Raw genomic sequence first — 23,863 nt, 5'->3', positions numbered from 1 at the left:
ATGCACAGACCCCTTAAAACAGTAGTACCCACCACCTGGTAAATGCATGGAGACATTTAATAACACGGGGAGGAATTTAATGGATAAACAGACGTTGTAATATTTTTCTTTGGAACCGTAATGGGTCATTCTTCACACTTTGGAGACTTCTGCTTTAGAGCAGCACTACCCAATAGAGGGCTCTCCTGTGACAGAAAAGTACTCCATGTCGGTACTACCAAATATGGCCACCACTGACCACGTGTGGCTACTGAGTATCTGAAATATGGCTAGTTGTGGCTGAGCAACTGAATTTTTATACCAATTAATCAATTTTCATTTAAATTGCCAGGTGGGGCTAGGGGCTATCATATTGGACAAAGAAACTCCAGAAGATTGACTATTCTAATACCCTAATATGATGCAGCTCAATCCTGTAATCCATCAGTTGCCTCAGAAAAAAATAGGGCTTCTTGGATGAGATTAAGCAATCCTGCTTCTGGGCTCTGAGGCCAAGAGAACCATCACTTTTATCCTCTCAGGTCTCTTAGATGCCTCATTTGCTTTGTCATTGGCTGTACTGTCTTCAGGAAGGGGCAGTGATTAGGGGCACTGTTGGGTCCACATCATTAGAGGCCTCTTATTTGTGCTGGTTGGGCTTTTCCTAACTCAGCCTGACTTTCGTTCCTGGTGTGGAACTCTGAATCCTGCCTGTGGCCACTGTCCAGGCTCTCAGGCCAGATACTTACACCACTTTTTTAGGTACACCGGCCCCTGTACTCAACTTGCTGATGACTGCCCACATTCTACAGATGGTCCTCTGTGTCAACCCTTCCTATGACAACGGCCACCCAATTCTCAGGAGGCAACCAGACCAATGTCAATCAATTCTAGGGAAAAGGACATGCCACCTCCATTTTTACTAGGTAAAGTATCTTCTTTTATACTGTCATACCACAAAGCAGTGTTTCTCTACAGTAATGTTAGTTACATAAAGTCCAAATAAATTAGAGATATAAGTAAAAAAAGCTTTCAACATTATAATGAATGTTATAGCCCAAGGCTGAGTAAGCCCAAGGCTGAGGTGGGTCTCTGTTTCTCTTTGTTAAATTTATTCACATATGCCTTTGTCTTCCCCACTAGATGAGATTCTTGAAGGCAATGACTGATCCAAATTCAAATTCATATCCCTAATGTCTTAAGTAGTGCCTGACCATTAGCAGGTACTCAATATATATCGGATAGGTGGATGGATGGATGGATGGATGGATGGTAGAAGATGAATGGATGGATGAATGGATGGATGTATGGGTAGATGGTAGATGTATGGATAGTAGATGTACGGTAGATGGATGATAGATGGATGGATAGTAAATGGATGGATAGTGGTTGGGTAGATGGATGGATGCATGCATGGACGGATGAATGGATGGTGATGGTGATGGTGGGATGGATGGAACTGTGTAGTGCTGAATCGTATGTCAGTTCCAACAGAGAGAAAAGAAACAATTCAAATACTTAGCCCTTCTTACCAAGATTTGTTTTTTCTTTTCTTTTTCAAATACTCTTACCTTACTGGAAACAGAGCATTGCTAAATCCTACTTATGCTTCAGGAAGGCTGGATACCCATGTTTGTGGCTCCTACAGCCATGGAATTTATGCTCCATTGATCATAGCAGGCTAGTAACTTCTACAGAATGACAAAATGAAAGGAAAAGAAGAGGCCATGTTGGAAACATCTAAACCAAATGAAATACTGAAAATAAGTTACTGACATTACATTATAGATTCACCTTACTCAGAAAGGACTTGTCCAAGGGAAGGAGAGAAAGAAACACACCTCACTGCCAGAACCAGCTGTCTAGTTTGAACTGGTAGGTTGCTGAGCACACATGAACACACATGCATATTCATAGGTACCACAGGAAACAGAGCACCTTTGGAACCACCATTAACACTCTCTCTGGCCAGGGGTGCAGCGAACCAGTAACTCAACAGCCCCCTTGTGGCCTGGAAGAATTAATGCAGCTTCCAAAGGTATGAAGGCTGTTCTTGGGGTGGAGTGGGACAAGGGGAGGGAGCACGGAGCCCTATGACAGGAGGGAGATACCACCTGAACCATCTGTAAAGATGTTCCACTCTACCCTGTTTTGTGAAGGGAGGGCAGCGCTTTTTCCTTCTAGAGTCTGAGAAGGAACCCCAGTAAATACGCCTATTCAAACTAACACGTGCTTAAAGAAGAAACAGATCAAATGAGCTCAGTATTCCCATTTAAAAATATCATTTAAGGGAATTTTAAGCTGTCTGTGAAGATGGATACACTGTGTTTGTTTTCTACATTAATGAGCTATAAAAAGAATGGAATAGGCCATAAATACAGTATTTTGTAACAGCCTTTACTAAAAATGCTACTACTTGTGTTTATCATTTATATCCTTGTATACAACCTCAAAATTGATTACACTTTAAACCGTACATAACTTGCTGTGTTTTTCATTTTGTGCTATACTACAAACATTTTTATAACTCAGTTAATATATTCCATATTTTGTGTTCTTATTGATTATGAATATTTCTTTAGGGGATTTTATTGCTTTTAAAATAACAAATGTTAGGTATTAAAAAATAGAAAAACCTATTGCAGCCTTTATATTTTTCTTTCCCCTGGTAATTCTAATACATACATTTTAGCACAAACATAACCAGAATATCTTTCTCTGTATCTTTTATACTACCCCACACTAAAATTAAAAATCTCCTAATATAGTGCATAGTAAAAGAATCAGATTTTTCAAAGGAAACCCACCATTTAATGTGTTGGACTTGAATTCATAATCTTTTCCTTCTACAATTAAAAAATTAAAGTGCCAAAAGATTATCCGCACGTAACATGATGGTTTTACATCAAGTATATATTATCTTTACTAATTGCCATTTCCGTTTATAGGCTGAAATATGATTTATATATATGATATGATTTCACTATTAATTATCAAATTGAAAAAAATAAAATCTCACATTATAAATTCTCTCCTGGAAATTAGTTTTATTATTTTTTCCATAATCCTATCACACAAGCTATAAGTGCACTGCGGCATGAACACTTTAATTTTTCCAGTTAGTTTTAAGCAAGCCCAGAGGTGAGGTTTAATAAGGATCAATGGCACTTTATCTGGGACAGGGCCTCTTCACAGCATGCAAATTACACAGTAACACTTAAAAAAAGAAATAGATTTAATTAAAAAAAAAAAGTAGAACCACAGGCTCTGGAAATTCAATTAAAGGATTTATGCAAAGGTTTGCTAGGTTTTTATATGCAGTTACTGCTTACATAATGAGCTTTTCATATTAAAAATCAATAGGTAATCTAGACTAGAAGATCATCCCCTTAAATACATTTTTGAAATCAATTTGAAAAATAGTCCATCAACTGCTTGTGACTACTCTTGCTGCTTCGATTACACTAAAAGCAATATTTAGATTGTAAGACGTGCTATGGAATATCTATGCTTGGATATTGCTTTCAAGGGCTCTTATACTTTTGAGAGCCTAAGATGATCACCTGGTAATTCAAGATTGTGTTAAATGTATAAATAATTTATTTAATTACCAGAAAAAGCCTACAGACACAACCCTGTGGTATTTATAATGGTTAAATGAAAGGAAAACAAGAGAAGAAAAGAAGGATGTGAAGGAAGAAGGGAGACAAGGAAGGAAAGGAGAGACAGAAGCAGGGAAATAGTGGGGAGCCAGGAGGGAGAAAGAGAGAGGGAGAAGGAAGAGAAAGGAACACAACAACCTCTTCTGAATTAGTCCTTTTGCTATCTCAATCGCCTATTGTGTGTTGGCTACTTAGCACTTGGAGATATGCATTTCACTTTAAAACTCATTTAGACCTTCAACTAAGGAAGCAATTAGCTAACTCTAACTTAAGCGGACTTTCTATCCTCTGTGATAATGGAGGACAGGTCATGAAATGAAATGAAAGCCAACAGTCCAATTCTGCCCAGCAAGTCCCCAATCCCTCCCTCCCAGCCACGATGTCACTGGACATGGCAGCAATTAGAACACGTGAGACAGGTTTCCAGGGGCCCTTCCCGGCAAGCTGGAAAAGGATGCTCGTGGACAGAAAAGGAACTTTCATGTCATCAAAACGAAAAACACGGCTCAAGTTATCCCTATCCGAAGTCAGCCTGGTAAAAACAGGCCGAAACTTTACAAAGGACTCACGTTTACAACAAAACGACTCTTTAGTCTCTTCTGCAAGACTCTGGGAAGAAATAAGCAATGTATTTACAACACCACATTTATACATCCAACAAAAGCTCCTGTCTCAGGAAAGGTGAAGCTGACACAGCCAACCCGGGTGATGGAGGAATCCATCCACAGAACGACGATGCCCCTGTGCTTGGCATGCAAGGTGGAGAAGATGAAGACAAAGGCGAGCATGAGACGGGGAAGCAGCCCCTGACCTCTCAGCTTCTGGTGCTGGGCACTGGGTGTTTTCCATGCACAGTCCCACCACAGCCTACTATGAGCCTGCCTTTCTCTGCAATGTGCCTACCTCTCCATGCTGAGAGAGACTTTAAGGCCCAAGCACCAAGCATCAGCTTTATCAACCCTACATTCACGTACCTGGCAAGTACTTGTAGAATGCCTAGCATGTGTGAGGCACTGGCAGTTGCCAGTGGCTACAAAGACAAATCCAACAGATCCTGCATGCTTACACAGATTAAATATTTCTGTGCATACAAAGTATTCCCGTTAAAAAAGCTACATTTATAAGAAAGAAATAAGAAGCAAAGCACTGGAAAATAAGGCATATCTTCAAAACATTATGCTACGTGAAAGAACCCAGTCAGCAAGAACCACGTATTGCATGACCCCATTTATATGAAATGTCCAGGATAGGCAAATCTACAGAGACAGGGATTAGATTAGTGGTGGCCTAAGGCTGGAGGATGGAGTAGGATACTGGGAGGTGACAGCTAGGAGGTACAGGCTTTCTTTTTGGGGTAATAAAAATGTCCTAAAATTGATTGCATTGATGGCTGTGCAACTCAGTGCATATACTACAAGCCATTAGGTTGTACACTTTAAATGAGTGATTGTTTGGTATGTGAATTATATCTCAATAAGGCCATCATTAAAAAAATAAGGTGCAGTTATGGATTGCAGTCTGCATAGTACTAGCTTTAAGGAAAGCAAACAAGAAAATCTGAAAATTAAGGAACCAGGTTGAAAATATATATGGAAAAAAATATATATATATACTTATTTCCTACCCCATGCCATTCTGACAAATAAAACATCTTGAGTGTTCTCCAGAATATCTTCTGTGCCCATCAGTTTATAGCATGCATCAGGGTAAGATGTACAAACATAACGTATTGGCTCCCTATAGAAAGGAGCTGAAGTCAAAATAAGTAGAACCTTCTATTGCATGAAATGAAAGCATCAGTGTAAAATGTCCCAGGTTAGTATGATCAAAATGTCAAATATGAAACCGTTTGTAGCAATGTGAGAGGTGTTAGTAATGGAAGTTTGAACAATGTTAACACTTAAAATTTCAGCAGAACCATTTGGATCCATAAATGTATAAAAGTCATTTTACAGTGTGCTTTACAGTCACGAGCAAGAGCTGTTATAAAAGAAGACGCCCTCAATGTCACTTCATTTTCTTTTATTCTTATTATCACATTTAAATCTCTCTGTGAAAGTGGTCTTGATAGGTAACTTTATTACACATTTCAAGACTATTCATTCTGAACAGAACTTCCTCTGAGGAATTAACAGATAAAGAGAGACCACTTTCCCCTCATCATCCCTAAATTATCCTGCAACTGCAGAAGAGTGGAGCAGCAGCCCACATGTTATGAGGACTTGGTCAGCTATGCCACATGATGATGGCTCACTGATCTTAGAGGTGACTCTCTGTGGCCTGCGGAGAACGGCTGGTTGGTTGCAATGGTGCTTAGCTAACACGTTGCCATTGAACTTGCAGAGACCTGGGAGTAAAGAGTGGGGTGGGTAGGGAAAGTCAGGGGTGAGAGAAGAACTCCAAAAAGTAGCCCTGAGATCTGTATCAGCATTGAGAGCAGGAACACAGTCCGACCTTTCCTCATTTCATTGGGAGAGAAGGGACCAAAATCTCTCCTTAACTGCCACTACTCACAAGTAAATATATCACTTAAACTAGGTGTTGGCAAATTTGTCTGGAAAGGGACAGTTAGTAAATATTTTCAGCTTTGTGGATCACATGTTATCTGTTTGCAACTACTCAACTCTGCCATTATAAGGTTACGGCAGCCACAGACAATGCATAAGTGGATAAGCAAGCCTGTCTTCTGATAAAATGTTATCTATGGACAATCAAATTCAAATTTCATATAGTTTTCATGTATCACGAAGTATTAATTTTTTTTCTTTTAATAGTTTTCAGCCTTTTAAAAATATAAAAAGAACTCTCAGCTTACAGGTTACACAAAACCAGGCAGCGGGACAGATTTGGCCCAAGGCCCTAGTTTGCTGTCTCCTGTGCTAAACCACAGGCTAGCCAGGAAGGAGGTGGACCAGTAATCCACTTTCATTTGGGATGCATTTAGCCAATATACTGATAACAAAATGGTATGACTGTCTTCAATCTAGCAAAACCTGATGGCCTATGTTTCAAGTTGCATGCACTTTGCAGAAGAGCAAGATAACTTAGTTTCAACTAACAAAAATTCACAGTCTAAACTAAGTTTTTTCCTTATGAAACAATTATCAAGGCCCCCAAAGTTTTCCATTATTTAAAAATAGACAAAGGCCATTTTTAAACTGAGAGCTTTGAACTGTTCGGTACTGGAGACACAATGGCCTTGGTTTATGAGCTATGAGGCTGACCACGTGCCCTCTGGCCCTGCTTAGTAATTCCATTGTTGATGCAGCCAGCTATAGGAACATAACAGCAGCCAATCCTTTGTAGTGGTGCTTCTACATGGTTGGGGCTTTAATTTGAAATATACACAGTGGCTGATTTTACAGTGTGACTTTTCCCTCTTTCAACTTTGATTTTTCATCAGCCTTTAACCACTGCAGACATAGGTGCCTAAGAAAAACAGGTGTACAGGTTGGCATCAAAATAACTAATTGGAATGATCAAAGGACAGGATTTACTGAATAAAGCAGAGAGTCTACATTCTATTATATTTCTGAAGAAGCACACCCATAGTATATAAAGTATGTGTAGAGTCAAAAACTGATAACTGTTATCTGAAATAGTTTTCATGAGTGGGGTGGGGGGAATACTGCGATCTGATGTATTACAGAGCTCTAAAAGTTTATTTCCTAAGTCAGACATCTATCACATGATGATGTTTACACAATTCCTTGGCATGGAAAATCACAGTAGTAGTGATTGTAATATTGTTCCTAATAGTATTTTTTTTACTTAAGAGTGACAGAAACTGTAGCCTGGTTCAGGTCAAATGACGCTCAGGTACTAGCACCTATAGATTTTCATCTTCTAACCAATATGGCCCACATACAGATCTTTAAATACCATTAGGCAATTACCATAACATATATGTGTCTCAGTACAAAGTTACAGAGGAAAGGGGGTGATGATAATAAGAAAGCCAAGAAGTTCAAACATCACTTCAGCGACTTCACACCCGATGCAAAGTCCTGAGATCATATCCAACATCACCACAACAGAACTGCGCTGCTAAGAAAAATCGGAATGGCAAAGGAAGCCTTCCTGTGTTAAAACTTGTCACTTTCTAGAAACACTGCACTGGAGTATTTCCCACGTGAAGCAGAACACAATGCGTATTTGGCATCTCTTCAAGCAGACAAACGGGGCGAGGGATGACTTGCATTCCCAAAGAATTCTCACCCCTGAGGATTACCCAGAATCTTTCTTAAACCTGTATCCCCTACTCATAGTGGTATGTTTATCAGTGGTTGATTGGCAGGAGTCGGAGAGAAACAGATCCTGGATGAAGACACTTGCCTGACTGTTAGACAGCTGCTGACTCCAGGCTGTGGTCCTATGTGATAAGGGCCATTCCTGTCACCTCTCCCTCCTGTTTGTGGCTTCATGACAACAAGGAAGCGGCTGTGCCTGTCAGTGTCAAATCTACACTGCACATGGCAAGAAAGGGGGAGAAAAACCACCCACAGCTCTGCCTTTTCATCTAAGAGCAGAAAGTTTCCAAGAAGGCTGGGGCTGATTTCTGCTTGGACTTGTTGGCCACAACTGTCCCGCAGCCACCCTCAGTTGCTAGGGAGGCTATGGAGGTGAGCAAGACACCTTGCCGATCTCCCCAGTGGGAGTCAACAGTGGCAGTTGGCACACTGGACAGTAAGGATGGGTTCTTGCTTCCCGAAGAGCCCAAGACAGTGGAGGGCAGGGAGCATACGGTCCATTTATCTCTGGCTATCTCCAGAGTCATCCACATGAAGAACTTTGGGGAGGAAAAAAAAAAAAAAAAAAGAACTGAGAAGCCAAAGTTTGAGAAATCAAACAATCAGCCAGGGCAAAGATCTGCTGTCTGTTTACCCAACCCGTTTCCTCTTCTTCCTGAGCACACAGCGTGACTACACGCCCTGGCCTCTTACGTTTCACAGATATGCCCCACTCCCAGGCCCTGTCCTTGGAGTACCCCCCACATGGGACAGCCACGTTCCAGCCTCTTCCACCAGCTTGCTGCACATGACCAATGCAGCCTTGGAAGCCGGGCGTGGAGGATGATGAACCATAAGAGGGAAAGAGCTTGGGTCCCTGAGTCAGCACCTGGGGGAGAAGTGCCTGCTAATCCAAAACAGTCACTTTGGACCTTATATAAAATCAATAAAGTTGACCATGTTTGAGCCACTGTATACATGTAAGCAGCTAGTGTTACCCTTAATAATACATCAGTCTGAGGCATATCCATCTGCTCCAGTCCCTGAGTGTTTCCCTCACATCTCTTTGGTTCTCATCCCAGGCTCCGCACACAGGCTTGTTTTAGAGCATCTCTAACTGTCACCCGGTGCCACCTCACCCCGGCTGCTGCGGCACACTCCTCTAAGGGGATGGTCTCCTCAGGAAAGCACACCTCCAGACATTTCTGCAATCCAGGCGTGAGACAGCACACAAGCCGACGCTGTGCTAGGTACTCAGAGGTGTCCCGGCAGCCTGCTAAGCTTTTTTAAAGTTCAGTTTCTTGCATCTTTTAACTAGGCCCCTTTTATCAAAAATCCCTTCTGCACACTCCATGATAGGCTTCCAGGGAATGTCTAGCTTGACACTGAATGGGTGATTTGTGACACGATCATCGTGCTGCATTGTGGAACTCTGTCCTCTCAATTTCTGAACCCTGGTCCCTTTGCTGTTCACTTTGTATTTGCCTTCAGCCCTCCTCCAGGTGCTATTGTGAGGAGATGCATTTAGTGGCTTAAGAGTTTGGCTTTTATAAGTTACTCTGAGCCATATTTCCCTTGTTCTCCTGCTCCTAGATGGAAAACAAATTGCATAAGGGAAATGGCTTTATAGTACCAGTCCTTAAATATTTTACAGGCAGAAATCTTGGTGGGTGGTTTGGAGGCTCAATTACCCTTCTCAGTAGAGGGTATAAATATCCCTAAGGGTTTACATAACAAACCCGCGGCGACTCCATGCCACTTAAAACTCTTAGTATTTACACCCGCCTCTGAAACCCATGACTCAGTGGTACTTGAGGATTTGAAAAAAAGGAAGGCCAGCAGGATGGCACAGGTGTTAAAACAGAATCAATCTACCCACGGGTCCATCTACTGAGAGACACAATAAAGACACCTAAGCCGTCGGATTATTAGGTGTAAGACATCACAATATTGAAAGTTACTCTCTTAAATAGACCTCTTTTTTTTGTTCTTGTTAGGGGTAAACAGGAGGTACCCCTGTTTACTTCTCATTTACCTCCTGTTAAATGAGAAGTCTTTGCAAGTGTTAGCTACTCAGAAGAAACCAGAGCAGATCTGCCATGATACAGAATTGGGTGGCTGCGGGTTGCTGCTGAGACCAACAAGGATTATAACTGCACCGGGCTCTGTCTCATTGGATTCATCCACAACCTCTGGAGGTAAGCACTGTTATCCCCACTTTATAGATGTGAATATAGAGGCTCAGACAGGCTCAGCCCTGGGTCTGTGAGCTAGTACAGAGGAGACACAGAATTTGTACCCAGGTCTGTTTTTTCCCTGTGTTTTTTCCACTTTAAGATCCTCTGTCAGGCAAGAGGGTCACTGATGTCTACATGGAAGAGCAGCCTGGCATCCCTTTTAATAGGAGCCAAGAAGGTACCTTGTGATGGCTCCTCTAGGACCTGCATTCTGTGGGATATGATATGTGGACACAAAAGGATGGATCCTGAAATGGAGTTTGAACTCTGATGGGTGGTACTCCCATGCACAGTTCTCTCTTTTGCTATTATATAGAAAAAAAGAGTAAGACAGCCATTATGATCGGCCAGCAGTGGTGGAGTCTCTGAGTTTGGAGAGCCCAGCATTAAGCTCCCTATGGAGTTAAAACAAAACAAGACCAAAAAACAGCAGTCCAGAAGAGCATTTCTAAGCTTAAGGAGCAGATCTGTTCTGCAGAGAAAAGCAGCAGAACATGTAAGAGGTAGAAAGCCACAGAAAAGTAAAGATCCAGTGCAAAAAGGAATCCATGGGTACCCAGAGGCTGGGACAATTGGGACAGACTTTCTGAAGAAATCAGATCTGATGGGTGGCTCAGAAGGGAGTGGGGGAGAATGGACAGAAGACATGAATAGATAACTCTTCCCAAATCGTCAAGTCCTAAACAAGTGTTGGAAACAAACCCAAAGAGAAGATGAAGGCAACAGTGGAAAAAGCTGGGGTGCCCAATGTCACTGGATCTGGAGTCATTGTACATCCAGAAAGACAGGGCACCTGGAACGTCCCAATATGGCTCACAGAGTTTATACTAAGTATGTTCTTCTAAATTCTGGGAAGGGATGGAAAAAAGTTTCAGTGCTATGTCTGTTCCAAGCTTTTATCAGCATTAATACTAGTCCCCTTTTCCCTTAGAATTCTGAACAGAGGGAAAACAGACATTAATTAAGCAAAGCTTTATCTCTTTCTACTCTAATGAAAGCCAAGTTACAGTATATTTTTCCCCAAGATTTTTCTCCACTTAATGAAGACATTATCCCCGAGTTTTCAAAGTCACTTTACAAAAGAGCATTCAACAGACATTAAAGTCAGTTTAAACTAAAAAGTCTTTTTGAAGTCAATAAACAATAAAAGAACAATGAAAAGGGAGCTTTTGATGGTGCCTTAGTCTAAAGTCTTTAATTTCTGTTTTAATCTACACGATGCGTAAGTCTTGTATTCAAATATTCCTCACCTCTAGAATACAGTAAGCTTGAAGCAAATGTTGTGTCACGTATGTGTATATATGTGTCTATGTAAATACACCACACACATGCGCATACATACATACCTCATTAACATGGATGGAGGGCGGCAGGAAGTTCTCCACTAGAAAGGGAAGTTTTACAAGTTTTAAAATTATTTCCATGCTACCGCTTTGAAAATTAAAAAAAAAAAAAAAAGAAGAAGAAGAAAATGGAATCTTTGGCTTTGAAATTTCATGACAAGATCAAAGACTATAATGCACATAGATTTTTCAAGGAATACATTATTAATAACAGAAGCAAACACATAACTCATCATTAGCATGGTCAAGAAATGATAAGGTAAGTACATGGTTCCGAGGCTCCCGTGCATAACCCCGCGCAGGGCAGGGACCTGGGCTCCCTCCCTGAGATCTGTGCACCGGGGCGTTGCACACACCCCAAGCACTTCCTGCCTGGTGCTGTAATGGTGGGACTGTTCAGGGCAGACAGAAGAAAAGGGGGAGAAAAAAAAAACAAACAGTTTAATTAGCCCCATGTGACAAGATGCCTTTCGTATGTGCTACCCTATTTTTTTCTATTCAGGTGAAACTTAGGTATGATAACATTTACCATTTTAAAGTGTACAATTCAGTGACAGTACGTTTACAACGTTGTGCAACCACCACCTCTATCCAGCTTCAGAACATTTTCATCACCCCAGAAGGGAACCCTGGACCCCGGGAGCAGTCAAGTCCCTGCATCCCGACCCTGACAACCACCCTTCTGCATTCTGTCTCTGGATTTGCCTGTTTGGATATTTTATATAAATGGAATCATACAAGAGGTGACCTTTGGTGCCTAATGCACTAGACCCTTTCATTTAAAAAATAAATAACGGCCATAAATGCAACTCTGATCCTAAAGATCAGTTCCTCAAAAAGAAAAGAAAAAAAAAAAACAGGAAACACAGAATACTTTTAAAAATATAAATTGATTACACTACTGGCGCCCTCTGATGATGAATATTATTTACCAAAGAGCTTTTAGAAGGGGGAACTTATTACCAAAACAGGTTGTACAAGTGGAAAATATTAATACATTCCTGAGAAGCATGCTAAATTAAGAGATTATAGGTCCATACAGTTATTAGTGAAAATGCACATTATTCAGGGATATTGTCCCAACCATTGAGCGTGGGTCATTGGCTAAAACAGATGAATCTTTACCAAATTTTCCCTCAGGGCCACTTAGGTAAAAGTCAGGATAGGCTGAGTGGTCTGTAGGTCTAGGACAGTAGGATTTCCAACCCAGATTATTCACCCACTTTAGAAGTGAGGATTTTTATAATTCTATTTCTCCTTTCCCTGGTTTCCTTATTGAAGGTCCAATAACATGTTCCCAAATCAGAATGGAGGGCACAGTGTCCCTATGTCCCACAAAGGGCCTGAATGGGGACCTGTACAGAAATGAAAGGGAGGGAGTAGCCCTTGCCAGACCTCTAGGAAATGAGGCCTCTCCAGGGAGATTGGGATGGGGGCATAGTGAAATGGGGCAGTACTGCCCTATTTACAAAGAGAGGGGGAAATGCAGACAGATCTGGGTTCGAATCTTGCTTTTGCTTCTGCCATGGCCTCTAAACCACAACTTTATCATCTAGAAAATGGACATGGCCATCAAAATTAAATGAGATATGGGCATCGAGTAGGCACTCAATAAATTCTAGCCACTTGGCACTGTTGTTCCTATGCACTCTTGGTCATGGTGCTCAGTGCGGACTGTAAGATCATGGGCATGGACTTTGCACTATGCTTTCCTCTTTCCCTCATTCCTCTCTCCCTTCCTTCTTTCCTTCCTTCCTTTCAATGCCATTTAGTGCTGGATACGCCAGTGAAGCTAAGCAGAGATTCTATAAGGATTCCCTATGCCACCTCTGTCCCAGACGGGGCGGTGAGAGCCGTTCCCAGGCCCTGACCAGTGCTCTGACGCCGGTGTGCTCTGATCAGCTTCGTCTACTCCACGACAGGTTCGGATCTTCCGAGCAAACAGCTGAGATTTCAATTCTATGGGACGGGGAGCATGGCAGCTCCAGCACCATTACACACGGGACATAACTGTGCTGAGGTCCAAAGGTCCTCAGTGGGAAATCAGGGAGTTCCACTCAACCTTTTCTTATCATCCAGTTGACTGTCTGCAAACAGGGCCCCATTATAAAACACTCCTTTAAACTCTTTACTTGAGCATAAACCTTAACTAACCTAACACATGGCCGCCCTGGGGCGAAATAAGCGTGAGAACTGGCCGAGTTTTATGGGTCAGGGTGAGAACTGCATAACAAGATTCTACAACCGCAGAATCAAACAAGATTTGCTGAGAACCTACTATGTACCAGGTTAATAAAATGTGTCCTGGCCCTTTATCTCCTTAGCCCTTCTCATTGTTGGCTCCTAGGCATCCTGCCAAGCCTTACCCCACTCAAAACAAAACAAATGACCAGTCACCTATATTTATGAATAGTGACAGCTGCTCAGTATGTCTGGACAATGTTGGGTAGCTTCTTCTTTTATGAATTTAAAGAACAATTACGCTGCAGAGCAGAGAGGAATCTCCAGTCATGTGTAAATCTGCTGTTAGACACCTTGTTTTTCAACGGTTATCCTTTTTAGCCAGCCTGGCATTTCATCAAGCATCATAGAGGCATTTCCTCAATTAGGCTTTCCCACGGATGGACACCGCCTCCCCATACCTGCCAGGGCACCCCACTCATGTGCACTGCACTTGAGATACCCACTGCATTCTAAAAAGCAGGCCAGCCTCAAACGCAAGATTCCTCAGTGCCGCGTATTCTTTTCTTTCATGTTTTCCTTCTGGCACGGCGAGACCAAATCTGTTGCTGTGAACGCAGAATTGCAGTGGGATATGGATTTTTTTTTCTAATTTTTTTTTAATTGGTGTTCAATTTACTAACATACAGAATAACACCCAGTGCCCGTCACCCATTCACTCCCACCCCCCGCCCTCCTCCCCTTCCAGTCGGAGAAGGGATATGGATTTGACACGAAGCAAATACCTCCCCTTGGCAAAGGCAAATAAAACAAAAGTTCAACGCGCCTCAAAGCCAGGGTGCATAAATGTCACTGCGCCTGCAAAGAGGGGCGATCAGAGGACACTTATGAAATCACGGTTCTCCCGGGGTGGTGGGGAAAGGTTACCCCGTTGTGCTCCGACGAGGGTTGAGGAGGTGGGGGTGGGGGGTGCCCAGGAGACACAGCGGGGACCACGGGGCGGGACCCCGGGAAGCGGCGCAGCTCGGATGCTCTCCGCGAGCACGCCTGGCGCACCCGCCGCCGCCCAGCTTCTCGGAGCTAATCAAGGGAAACGTAACTAGTCCAGGCAGCGGGACGAGTTTACAGCAACTGACAGTAACTATAACATACGCCAGTTTGTATTAAGATGTTATTGCACCTTACCAGTTCTAATCACCAATTATGACTCTATTACTCCTGCTTGGCAGTTCATCTGCTCCTGCCTCCGCTAAGGGCGACTTGGAGACGGACCTCTGATCTCCCCGGTTCCACTTCAGTGGGCACTCAGCACGGCGGCTGTCATCTGCAGACACTGAAGAGGTAAGGCATTGCTTTTGCTGAGATAACTGTACCTGACCTTACAACAATTTACTAAGGAAATACCTGCTTAATAGCAGTGTGAGTGCAGTTTCCTTTATGCTCACAACGGCACTGCAAATTAGCGACAACAGGATAAATCTATGGCCGGCTCACTAGACACTTCATTAAATCACTGTTCTCTTGCCTTGTAGCGCGCTAATAGAATCACAGCCCTCGTTAGCTACTGAATAAAAGATCAATCACAGACTTTGAAAGCTCTTGCTACCAGCTTCCAGAGGAAACAAGGAAAGGAAAAAAAAAAAAAGGAGAGCGAGAGAGGGAGAGAGAGAGCGAGCGAGCAAGAGAGATATTTAGGATCATCGCTGAGATTCTGAATGGCCTCGCTGCAAGTTGCTTAAATTACCTTTTCCACGACTGACTCCAACTGCAATACTCAAAGGAACTTGTTAAGCCTGCTTTCAAGAGCAGCACTCTAATATATGACTGCTAGACCCTGGTCAAAAGTTCATAATGTGCATATGTAAAAAGGTACTAAATTGCCTGAGGGCTAAAACCAGAGGAGTTTAATTGTAGCAAAATGCTGAAAATGGTCTGTTGAGGGTCCTTCTATTGGGATACTGCTGGGTCTGGCTGATTGAAGTATAGAACATAAAAGCCTTGCAACAATATTTCCTTAAATGCTGGGGAAACTGCCAGCCGTTGGTATTGCATGAATGTTGTGGTTGAAGAAAAACATTTTCCTCCCCTAAAATAAATAGAGTATTAAGAACTGCTCCAGCCCATAATTCTAAAGCATGACGGAAAAAGGGAGGGCTCAATGATAATAAATAAGTATAATTCATAGGGCATGTCCAATCTCCTCCAAGTGTATTTTTACATGGGGCACAGTGAAGGTATTCAGGCATGACCTGCAAGGGTTTTGGGGGCGGCAATTGGCTCTGATTTTGAAAACAGCTTTGCGCTGCTCCTGGCTGCCTTGCTGGTCTCTGGGTTAGACGTACCCAAGTGGGGAACCTTGCAAAAGGCCCCGTTTGGCTTGTCTTTATTTCTTCTTTCATTAAATCAGATCTCGAGTTCCAGCTACCCACACATTTGGCTTGTGTGGATGGGGTTTCTCAACCCAGAATTCCCTACCTTCTCCAGGTACACTCCCACATTTTCCCCCTTTCTGGCCTTCCTAATTAGTTCCTCATTTGGATAAGTGACAATATGAGTTCAGCACATGATGACTCAGATGCTAGGAGGGCCTATGTTAAATATAGGACACCCAGGAGAAGCTAGAATTTGCTAGGTGGGCTCTTGGATTTATTACGAGTGTGTGTGAAAGGTACAGTTTTCATGGATAGTGAAATGCCCATGTGCCATTTTAATCAGGTTTTAAAATATATATCAAACATGGAATTCCACACATTATGTTGTTGCACCAAACTCACATGAGGGCAACAGATTAATGACTGGATGGTCTGACAAATACCAACACCACACCAGTGAAGCTCGAAACTTGAGCCGCAGCATGAGTTACATCTGTGCCTAGAATTTGACAAATGTGATTAGCAATATTCATATCCTCAGTGATATCTGCAATCAGCATTATTCTCCAAGAAAATTACTTTGCAAACTTGCAGGGTGATGCAAGTGATATTTCCTAATATGAAAGAGCAGACCAAAAACTCAAAGCACCCATTTAATATTGGATATTGCATTGCTCAAGGACCCCTCCACCTCATAGGTCCAACCCTCAAAGGTCACCTGGATCGATTCAGAATACACAGCCTTTCATACTCTAAAAGGGGTCAAATCTACTCTCTAGTTCTTCAAAGGCAAGGACGTAGCGGGTCATTGGACGTGCCCGCCATATGCTGTGCTAGTTTTTTTCCTCTAGCAAAGTGCAAATCCGAGTTATTCAGACCTATGTTCTACACAAGGAGCAGGGAATTTCCCAATAGTTAGTCCGCACAACCTCTGGTCTGTTCTCCATAAGCGCTGGAGAAATCTGTGCCCCTGAAGCACTAATATTTGAGGAGGAAAGAAGAGCAAGGTGGGCTCTTGAGCAGTAAACAACTAAGAAGATGATACAGCACAAGCTGCCTCCACAGCCTTCAGGAATGTCAGGACTGGACCCATCCTTACCATGTGCCACTGTCTCATTCCCGAGCATAGGTTCCCAAACCACAGAGGAGCAGCTCAGCTCCTCTGGCAGCAATGCCATGCTTCATCCATGGTGCAGGTCCCAGAAACCACACTCAGCCCTGGGGTTATGGCTGGAGCCTGCAGAAGCCTTGGTATGCTCTAGGGTACATCTCGGGGAAGCAGTGAGATGCAGTGGGGAGGGCACCCACATCAGATGCTCAGCTCTGCCCCTTACTGGCCCTATGACTGAGGCAAGGTACGCAAGGCCTCTGCTTCCTCATCTCTAAAATGGGCATGATAGCCTATAATTCAAAGGGTCCTGTGGGAGGTAAAGTAATTGGAATGACCTATAAACCACACCTGGCCCATTGCCTGGCACTTAGCAAAATGCTTCTTCTACCCTCTTGTCCCTCCCATGTAATCCTGAAAACAATCTAAGGGGGGCTCAAATGAGAATACTATAGATAGGACCGTCCTAAAATATATGGCTGCAGATTTCAATATGATTGCAATGAAAAACACTGTGGACTCTCTGGGGATCACTGTGTTCCAAGAAGGACTTTATCTGATATTGTCGCCCACACTTAAGTGGCAGCTCAAATATGTGAACAGACGAGACTTATTATAAGCTGAGTGTGCATTTAGATACACGCTTTTAAGCTGATCACCCAGAATCCACAGAAAAGTGCGAACCTGATATTCGTGACTCCTTGCTTCCATCCTCAGCCAGCTTCTTAAAGATAAACCCAAGACTGGGAAGGCTACCTTGGGAATTTGTGGGCCGCTTTCACTTTCCCAGGTTAGTAACTGACGCGGCATTTCCATTTCCGTTTGCTCCAAGTGCACCCCATCCGCACTCCCATCCCCGCCTCCCATGTGAAAAGAAAATAATTCAAACAAAATGTCACAATGAATGTGCAAAGGCACCGCAGAGAGGCCAAAGTTACAGGGTCAGAGTGACATCCAGGAGAATGATGGCACTTGGTTTAAATCTCACTGAAAATGCTATCGTTTTCAGTAAAAGTGTGTGCTAAAATATCCTAAAAATAATAATAATAAACTATCCCTGATTTTAAAACCATCAGCAAAATCCCTGTCACCCACAGATGGAGCTGCTGTGTAGACTGGGTTTTATAGACACTAGAGAAACACAGCCTGCTGCAGGGTTACCTTCCTGGGAAGCCACACAGCCTGACTTTATGAATATTCTGTGTCATTTCCATACTCGGGGGTCCCTGTGTTTAACTCATCGCGTGAGCCTGGTGTCCTACAAGCCAGTGGTTTCCAGCTGAGCAAGTTAAGGCAGCAACTACACTTGATTAATTCAGAGAGAGAGAGGAGAGAAATCCAAAGTGTATATTTAGTACTTTTCCAGGAGAAAATTACTTTGGATTTGCATAAAGAGAAACAATTAGGTATTTCTCTTTCAAAATACTTTTTAAAAATTTGGCTTTCTTGAATATCCTGGACCGTAAATATCTACGAAACTATGTGTACAGGGCAGAGAGATGTCTAGTATGATGCAGAACCTACCTATGAAATTCCAACCTCTACCACCCCCCCCACCCCAACACAGATCCCTATAGGGCTTTAGTACCAACCATAATTAGAGGCACAGGAGTTGTGGCTTTTTGTCCTAAATAGCCAGAAATTACTGAAACTTTCAAAGTGAAATAGCTTCTAGAACTTAACAGTGACGATCTCTATAGGCATCAAAGCCACACCCAAGTTACTACGCAGCTAAATTTGGGGTCAAATAATTAACAAGAAAGGCAAAATCAGGGTAAGCCAATCAAAGACGATTCCGAGATATTCTGAAATTGGTTTAGAGAAGCCCTGCTGTGAACTAATAGGACTGGGAGAGCCATTCACTATTCTGTTATGTACTATGTATTGGGACTCTAAAGTTGAAATCTTGCAATTTTTCATTTGTAACATCAAGAAGGCCTTCGGCACGGGGAGGGGGGTGTCGAATCTGGCTGGCTCAGTTAGAAGAACATGGGACTCAAGCCCCATGTTGGTAGAGATTACTAAAAAAAAAAAAAAAAACCAAAGGGCTTAACTCCCAAGCCACTTTCGAAATATCCAGTTAGGCAAGAAATATGCATCCATTCAAAATACTGGAAATGCCACGTCAGTTAAAATGTGAAATAGGTGAGAGTCTCATAGTGCCGTGAATACTCTGTCAGCATGAACTTGAAACGGTCTTCACATTTCAGAGCTCGGTTTCTTGATCTCTAAACTAACGGGATCGGCCTATATAATCTCCAGGGCTACGTCAGGACTGTGGCCACTTGAGACTACCAAAGGGAGCCTTAGTTCATCCAACTATGCCAGGTGCTTGTGGATCAGTTCTTCCAAAGTCATCTGCTGGCCTCCACTTAGAAACTGCAATCCATTAGTTTACTAATATTATCCCTCTACGTTATAATTAATAGTAGCAACTAGCCTGGGAAAACTTCAAGCAGTCCTGTAAGTGAAGTCAATTAAATACCCAGATGACACGGGGAATGGAAATTGTTGGAAATAAAGGGTTTTATTTCTTCCCCTGGCCCAAGGAGGATGTACTAATCATTCTGTTGTTTTGCCCCCTAGCCACACACAAGTAAAATGTAGCGCCACCTATCAGCAGCTTCCAGGACTCGCATGACTTTATAGATGGATTCCTGTGTGTGTGTACACTTTCAAATGTCAGATTGTCTTCCTTGTATATTAATGCAAAAAAATAAGGTAACATATTCTGTTTATTTTCCAAATGTTGCATAATAATATAATTTAAAATTTATATATATAATATATATACAGGATGAAATTAATAAACATTTAGGTCAAACAATGCTGTATCAACAAAACAAAACGATCCATTGACAGGGAATGGGGAAAGGTAGAGGATAAACACTGAGACAGTCTGCAGGCCAAGTTCAACCAGAGCAAGCTGAGCACCCTTCATCCCTGGGGGGATTCCTAAGTTTCCTCATCTGACCTTCAGGTGACCTCCTGCATGGAGAGTCAAGAAAGTTCCCGGGTCCAGCAGAAGCTGCTAGGGTCACGTTTCTTTTATACATACCTTCTGTGATCCTCATGAATATTGTAAAAGCAGAGAGTCTCATATAGGAAGGGCTACTACAATTTCCCAAAAGAAAGCTTAGCATGGGGTGCGGCCAGGGGGGTGGAGGGTGGGGGTGGAGAAATAATTGTTAATTTAAAAGAAAGAAAGAAAAAAGGAGTTTTTGTATTTCTAGCCACTACCTTTGGTTGAATTCACCTTTACTCGCTCAGGACAAATGTGTAAGTCATGAAGTGACACCTGCACAGTGAAGCTCTGTACGCTAAGACCTGTAATTAGTCATTACTTTGAAAGAACCAAGAGAGCAAGTAGCAAATCTGGACTGAATGAGACAAATTTTTGCTCTTTTATTCAAAGTGGTGAAATGGCATATCTGCAAGAGAGCTTTTGCTACTCCCGGATAATCCTGCTTCAGAAGAGCCGTCAACTGAGAACTGAGGAAGGCCTTGGAAAGGCCTCTAATGAGTACAGCAGTAACGAAATGAACAAAAAGGAAGCAGACAGACACACACACCATCGCAGAGAACACTACCAGTCAGTCTGAACATATGCCAACTCCCCTAAGTGTGCAGCAGATTAGAATCGTAGGATGGGCACACACGGCATGACATTTCAACATCGAATAAACCATCCTGCCAGTGGCATTGCTTAAGAAAATGCTTGCAGAAATGTTGCCAGCCCACAAGGGGATGTGCATCTTCTCTGTTCATAATGCAAACAGCTCTTTATAAGGATGATCAGTCAATGCTCTGTGTGCTAATTTGATAGCTCCGTCATCAGATGGCATTGCAAATTTCATTACGTATTTTAAATCATGTTAACATGGTTTGTTAATGTTGGTATTCACTAAAAGGCCACAGCTATTTAAATAATGAATAGGCATGATAATTTTTATACATATTATGGAAGTGACACATGTGGATATTCTAAATACTCTTTTCTTAGAATCTGTCCTACATCATTCATTAGGTGTCATCACTAAAAAGATATATCAAGATGTTTCTGAGACACCACAGATTCACAATTCTAATAGTTATTTATAGAGATAAACAACATACCTATCTGAAGGAAAAATACTTTGAATTATGTTAAAATACAGTCCCATGTCACCTTTATCCGGTATCCCTAAGGCAAGAATTTAACGCTACTGCTTTAGAAAAGAGAAGACAAGACAGTATTTCGTTACGCACTAAACAAAACTTAAATGTCAGATATCTTCCTTTACTTGTTTGTTTGTGCATGCGTGCACATGTAGGCATATCAACAAATCCATCCACAAATGTATATACCCCCTATATATTCCTGCCCCTCTATCTCCCATGTTCAGTGAATGGATCAAAAGCTCTTTCTCCTTCTACTTCTGCAACATTTATCTCCTGGCCCCTAATACAACTTCACAAAATTTCCAAAAGGCCAACTCTTTCAGCCTACCTATTGGTCTCTATGCTAAAAAAACCCTCTTCTCCCCAACTCACTTTCTTGCTGCCATAAAAATGGTCTCTCCAAACCCCAGACACAACCCGGAGCCAAGGGTTTGGAGATTGAGTGCTTGAGTCCATTGGAAATAGCTCGAATCTCCACAATACTGCCTACTAGTTAAATGGCCTCGAGCAGGGTATTTATCCTGAAAAGTTTCCTCAGTAATAACATGGAATACTACTCTTAATGTGAGAAATATAAGGTGCACAGCACAAACTGTGGAAGACAGCAACCGTTCAATAATTTTATGTCATTCCCCTCATCACTATTATCTTATTGCCACCATCATGAATCTTATTAGGAGATTATAAGATCCCAAATCCTCAACTAGGCCCTCAGTGGCCTTTTTTTTGCCTTCACTTCTTGCACGGCTCATCACAAGTCCATGTGCATTAATGGACCCTTTGCTATAACAGTGACAATATTTTAATTTAAAATTAGAAATTTTCTCGTGATTATCTGCATTAATTTTGATTTTTTTAAATATTGCATTAAATATTGTTTATCTTGATTGCTGAGTTTTTCTCAGCACATCCTTAATATTGTCACTAGTCTTGGCCCCACCACTGCTGCAGAGTCTACCTGAAATATTCCGTTTGTTTACATGTTCACCTCCCACATATCCTTCAAGGCTCTGTAAGAATGTCATCTCCATTCCGCAATTTTATGTGACTACTCTTTTATCAACCCCCAAAGGAGAAACACTATAGGACCAGTGGTGCCCATGTCTCCTCACCCCAACGTTCTTGACATCTCTTCCCTGTTTAACATAAGTGCCCATAGGCCAAGGATAAAGAGTTGCTCACTTTTGCATTTTCTAACCCCCAAGGCAGCACATGAGGCACTCAATGAACATTTGTCAGGTGGGAGCAGATCAAATAGTTCTAGAGTGGCAATTTTTGAAGGACAGATTGCTATTTAGTGGGTGGTAAAACTGGGTCACAATCAGCACTTTAAAAAATGAAATACAACCAAGATGAAAACAATAGACAACACTGCTCATAGCTAGGAGGACTGTTCCATAAAATGTTTGTTTCAAACACACATACACACACACACACACACGATTCACAAAGATACACATAAGTGCATAAGCTTAAGGAACCATGTGTTGGGGTGTGACATAGAACACTTTGGTGGTAATCAAAAAGTTTGGGGACGCCTGGGTGTCTCAGTGGTTGAGTCTTCCTTTGCCTCAGGGCGTGAACCCGGGTCCTAGGATTGAGTCTCGCATCAGGCTCCCCGCAGGGACCTGCTTCTCCTTCTACCTATGTCTCTGCCTTTCTCTCTGTGTCACTCATGAATAAATAAAATCTTTTAAAAAAGAGAGAGAGAGAGAGTTTGAAATACACTGTTCTGGACCAACAATAGGACGTCTTGACTCATCCTTTACTACCTGCTCGACCACAACAATAGAAAGGGTAAGCGGTTCAAAGTTTTTCAACTCTTTGGAAGTTTGTAAAAGAATCAGATTAACAACATCCTCAGAGATCAACCCTGGGTAACTGAGAAACCCTAGGATATCGGAAAAGACTGGCAGAGGAATTTCTTCGGTATTAGCTAAGAAATGAATCCTGGTCTTTCATCAAATAAATAACACATATTTTTGGCAGAAATAACCATCACAGAAACTTGGTGACCAAAATTGCACATGGTAAAACTGAGATTCACCCAACCTAAAAGTGTGGTTTGGTTGGAGTAACTGATTCAAAGGAAAGCTCATGAGATAAAAGCTGTAAAATTTGGTGTGCACAGAAAATAGTGACGAAATCTTCACTGTACAATATATTTGGGGAAGGGAAAAAGGTCCTGCTCAAAAGAATTTCAGTAAAATAAATTTTTTAAAGAACAGCTTAACTATCTTTGTATCAAGTTTAAAAACTTGATCAAGGTATTTAATTGACTTAATGGAATTCACCCTGTATTAGACTCCCATGAAAGAAATTGATCAGTGTTAACATAGTTCTGATTAAAATGTTTTATTCATAAACAGAGTTTTAAAAAAAAGCTTCGATCAAAAGAGCAGGCTGAAATAGCTGGTTTTATCTTCCCTTATCCCCAAGCAGACCTTTTCAGGGTGCATGCCTATCTACGTGATGTAACGAACCCATTCATTGAGTACTTATTGTCTGCAAGTGTCCATGTACACTGGGATTGCTAGCTCTTGTCATCTTTATAAACCATTTTATATGAATTAAATATAAAATAAATAATT

General features: G+C 42.0%; 1 protein-coding gene and 1 long non-coding RNA gene across 10 annotated transcripts in view; one reads left to right on the top strand and one right to left on the bottom strand.

The window, feature by feature from the left end:
- The window catches only part of WWOX (WW domain containing oxidoreductase), a 946,355-nt gene that overhangs the window by 631,000 nt on the left and 291,492 nt on the right, over positions 1-23,863 (bottom strand). For 2 of the 9 annotated variants that reach the window (XM_072819221.1, XM_072819213.1), the window contains exon 9: positions 1,551-1,670. The exons of the other annotated variants lie outside the window; for them this stretch is intronic. In XM_072819221.1, the coding sequence (XP_072675322.1) occupies positions 1,590-1,670 (81 nt within the window). In that variant the 3' untranslated portion in view covers positions 1,551-1,589. The remainder of the gene's footprint in view (positions 1-1,550; positions 1,671-23,863) is intronic. 9 annotated transcript variants of the gene reach the window in all.
- On the top strand, positions 14,647-23,497 carry LOC140629654 (uncharacterized). Its single transcript, XR_012027482.1, has 4 exons — positions 14,647-14,768; positions 14,861-14,972; positions 15,164-19,832; positions 20,527-23,497. It is a non-coding gene; the product is annotated as an uncharacterized lncRNA (long non-coding RNA).

This window comes from Canis lupus, chromosome 3 (genome assembly GCF_048164855.1).
Source record: "Canis lupus baileyi chromosome 3, mCanLup2.hap1, whole genome shotgun sequence".
In the NCBI taxonomy this organism is placed as follows: Eukaryota; Metazoa; Chordata; class Mammalia; order Carnivora; family Canidae; genus Canis; species Canis lupus.
The sequence above is the reverse complement of the archived record's forward strand: the minus strand, read 5'-3'. Positions and strand labels throughout refer to the sequence as shown.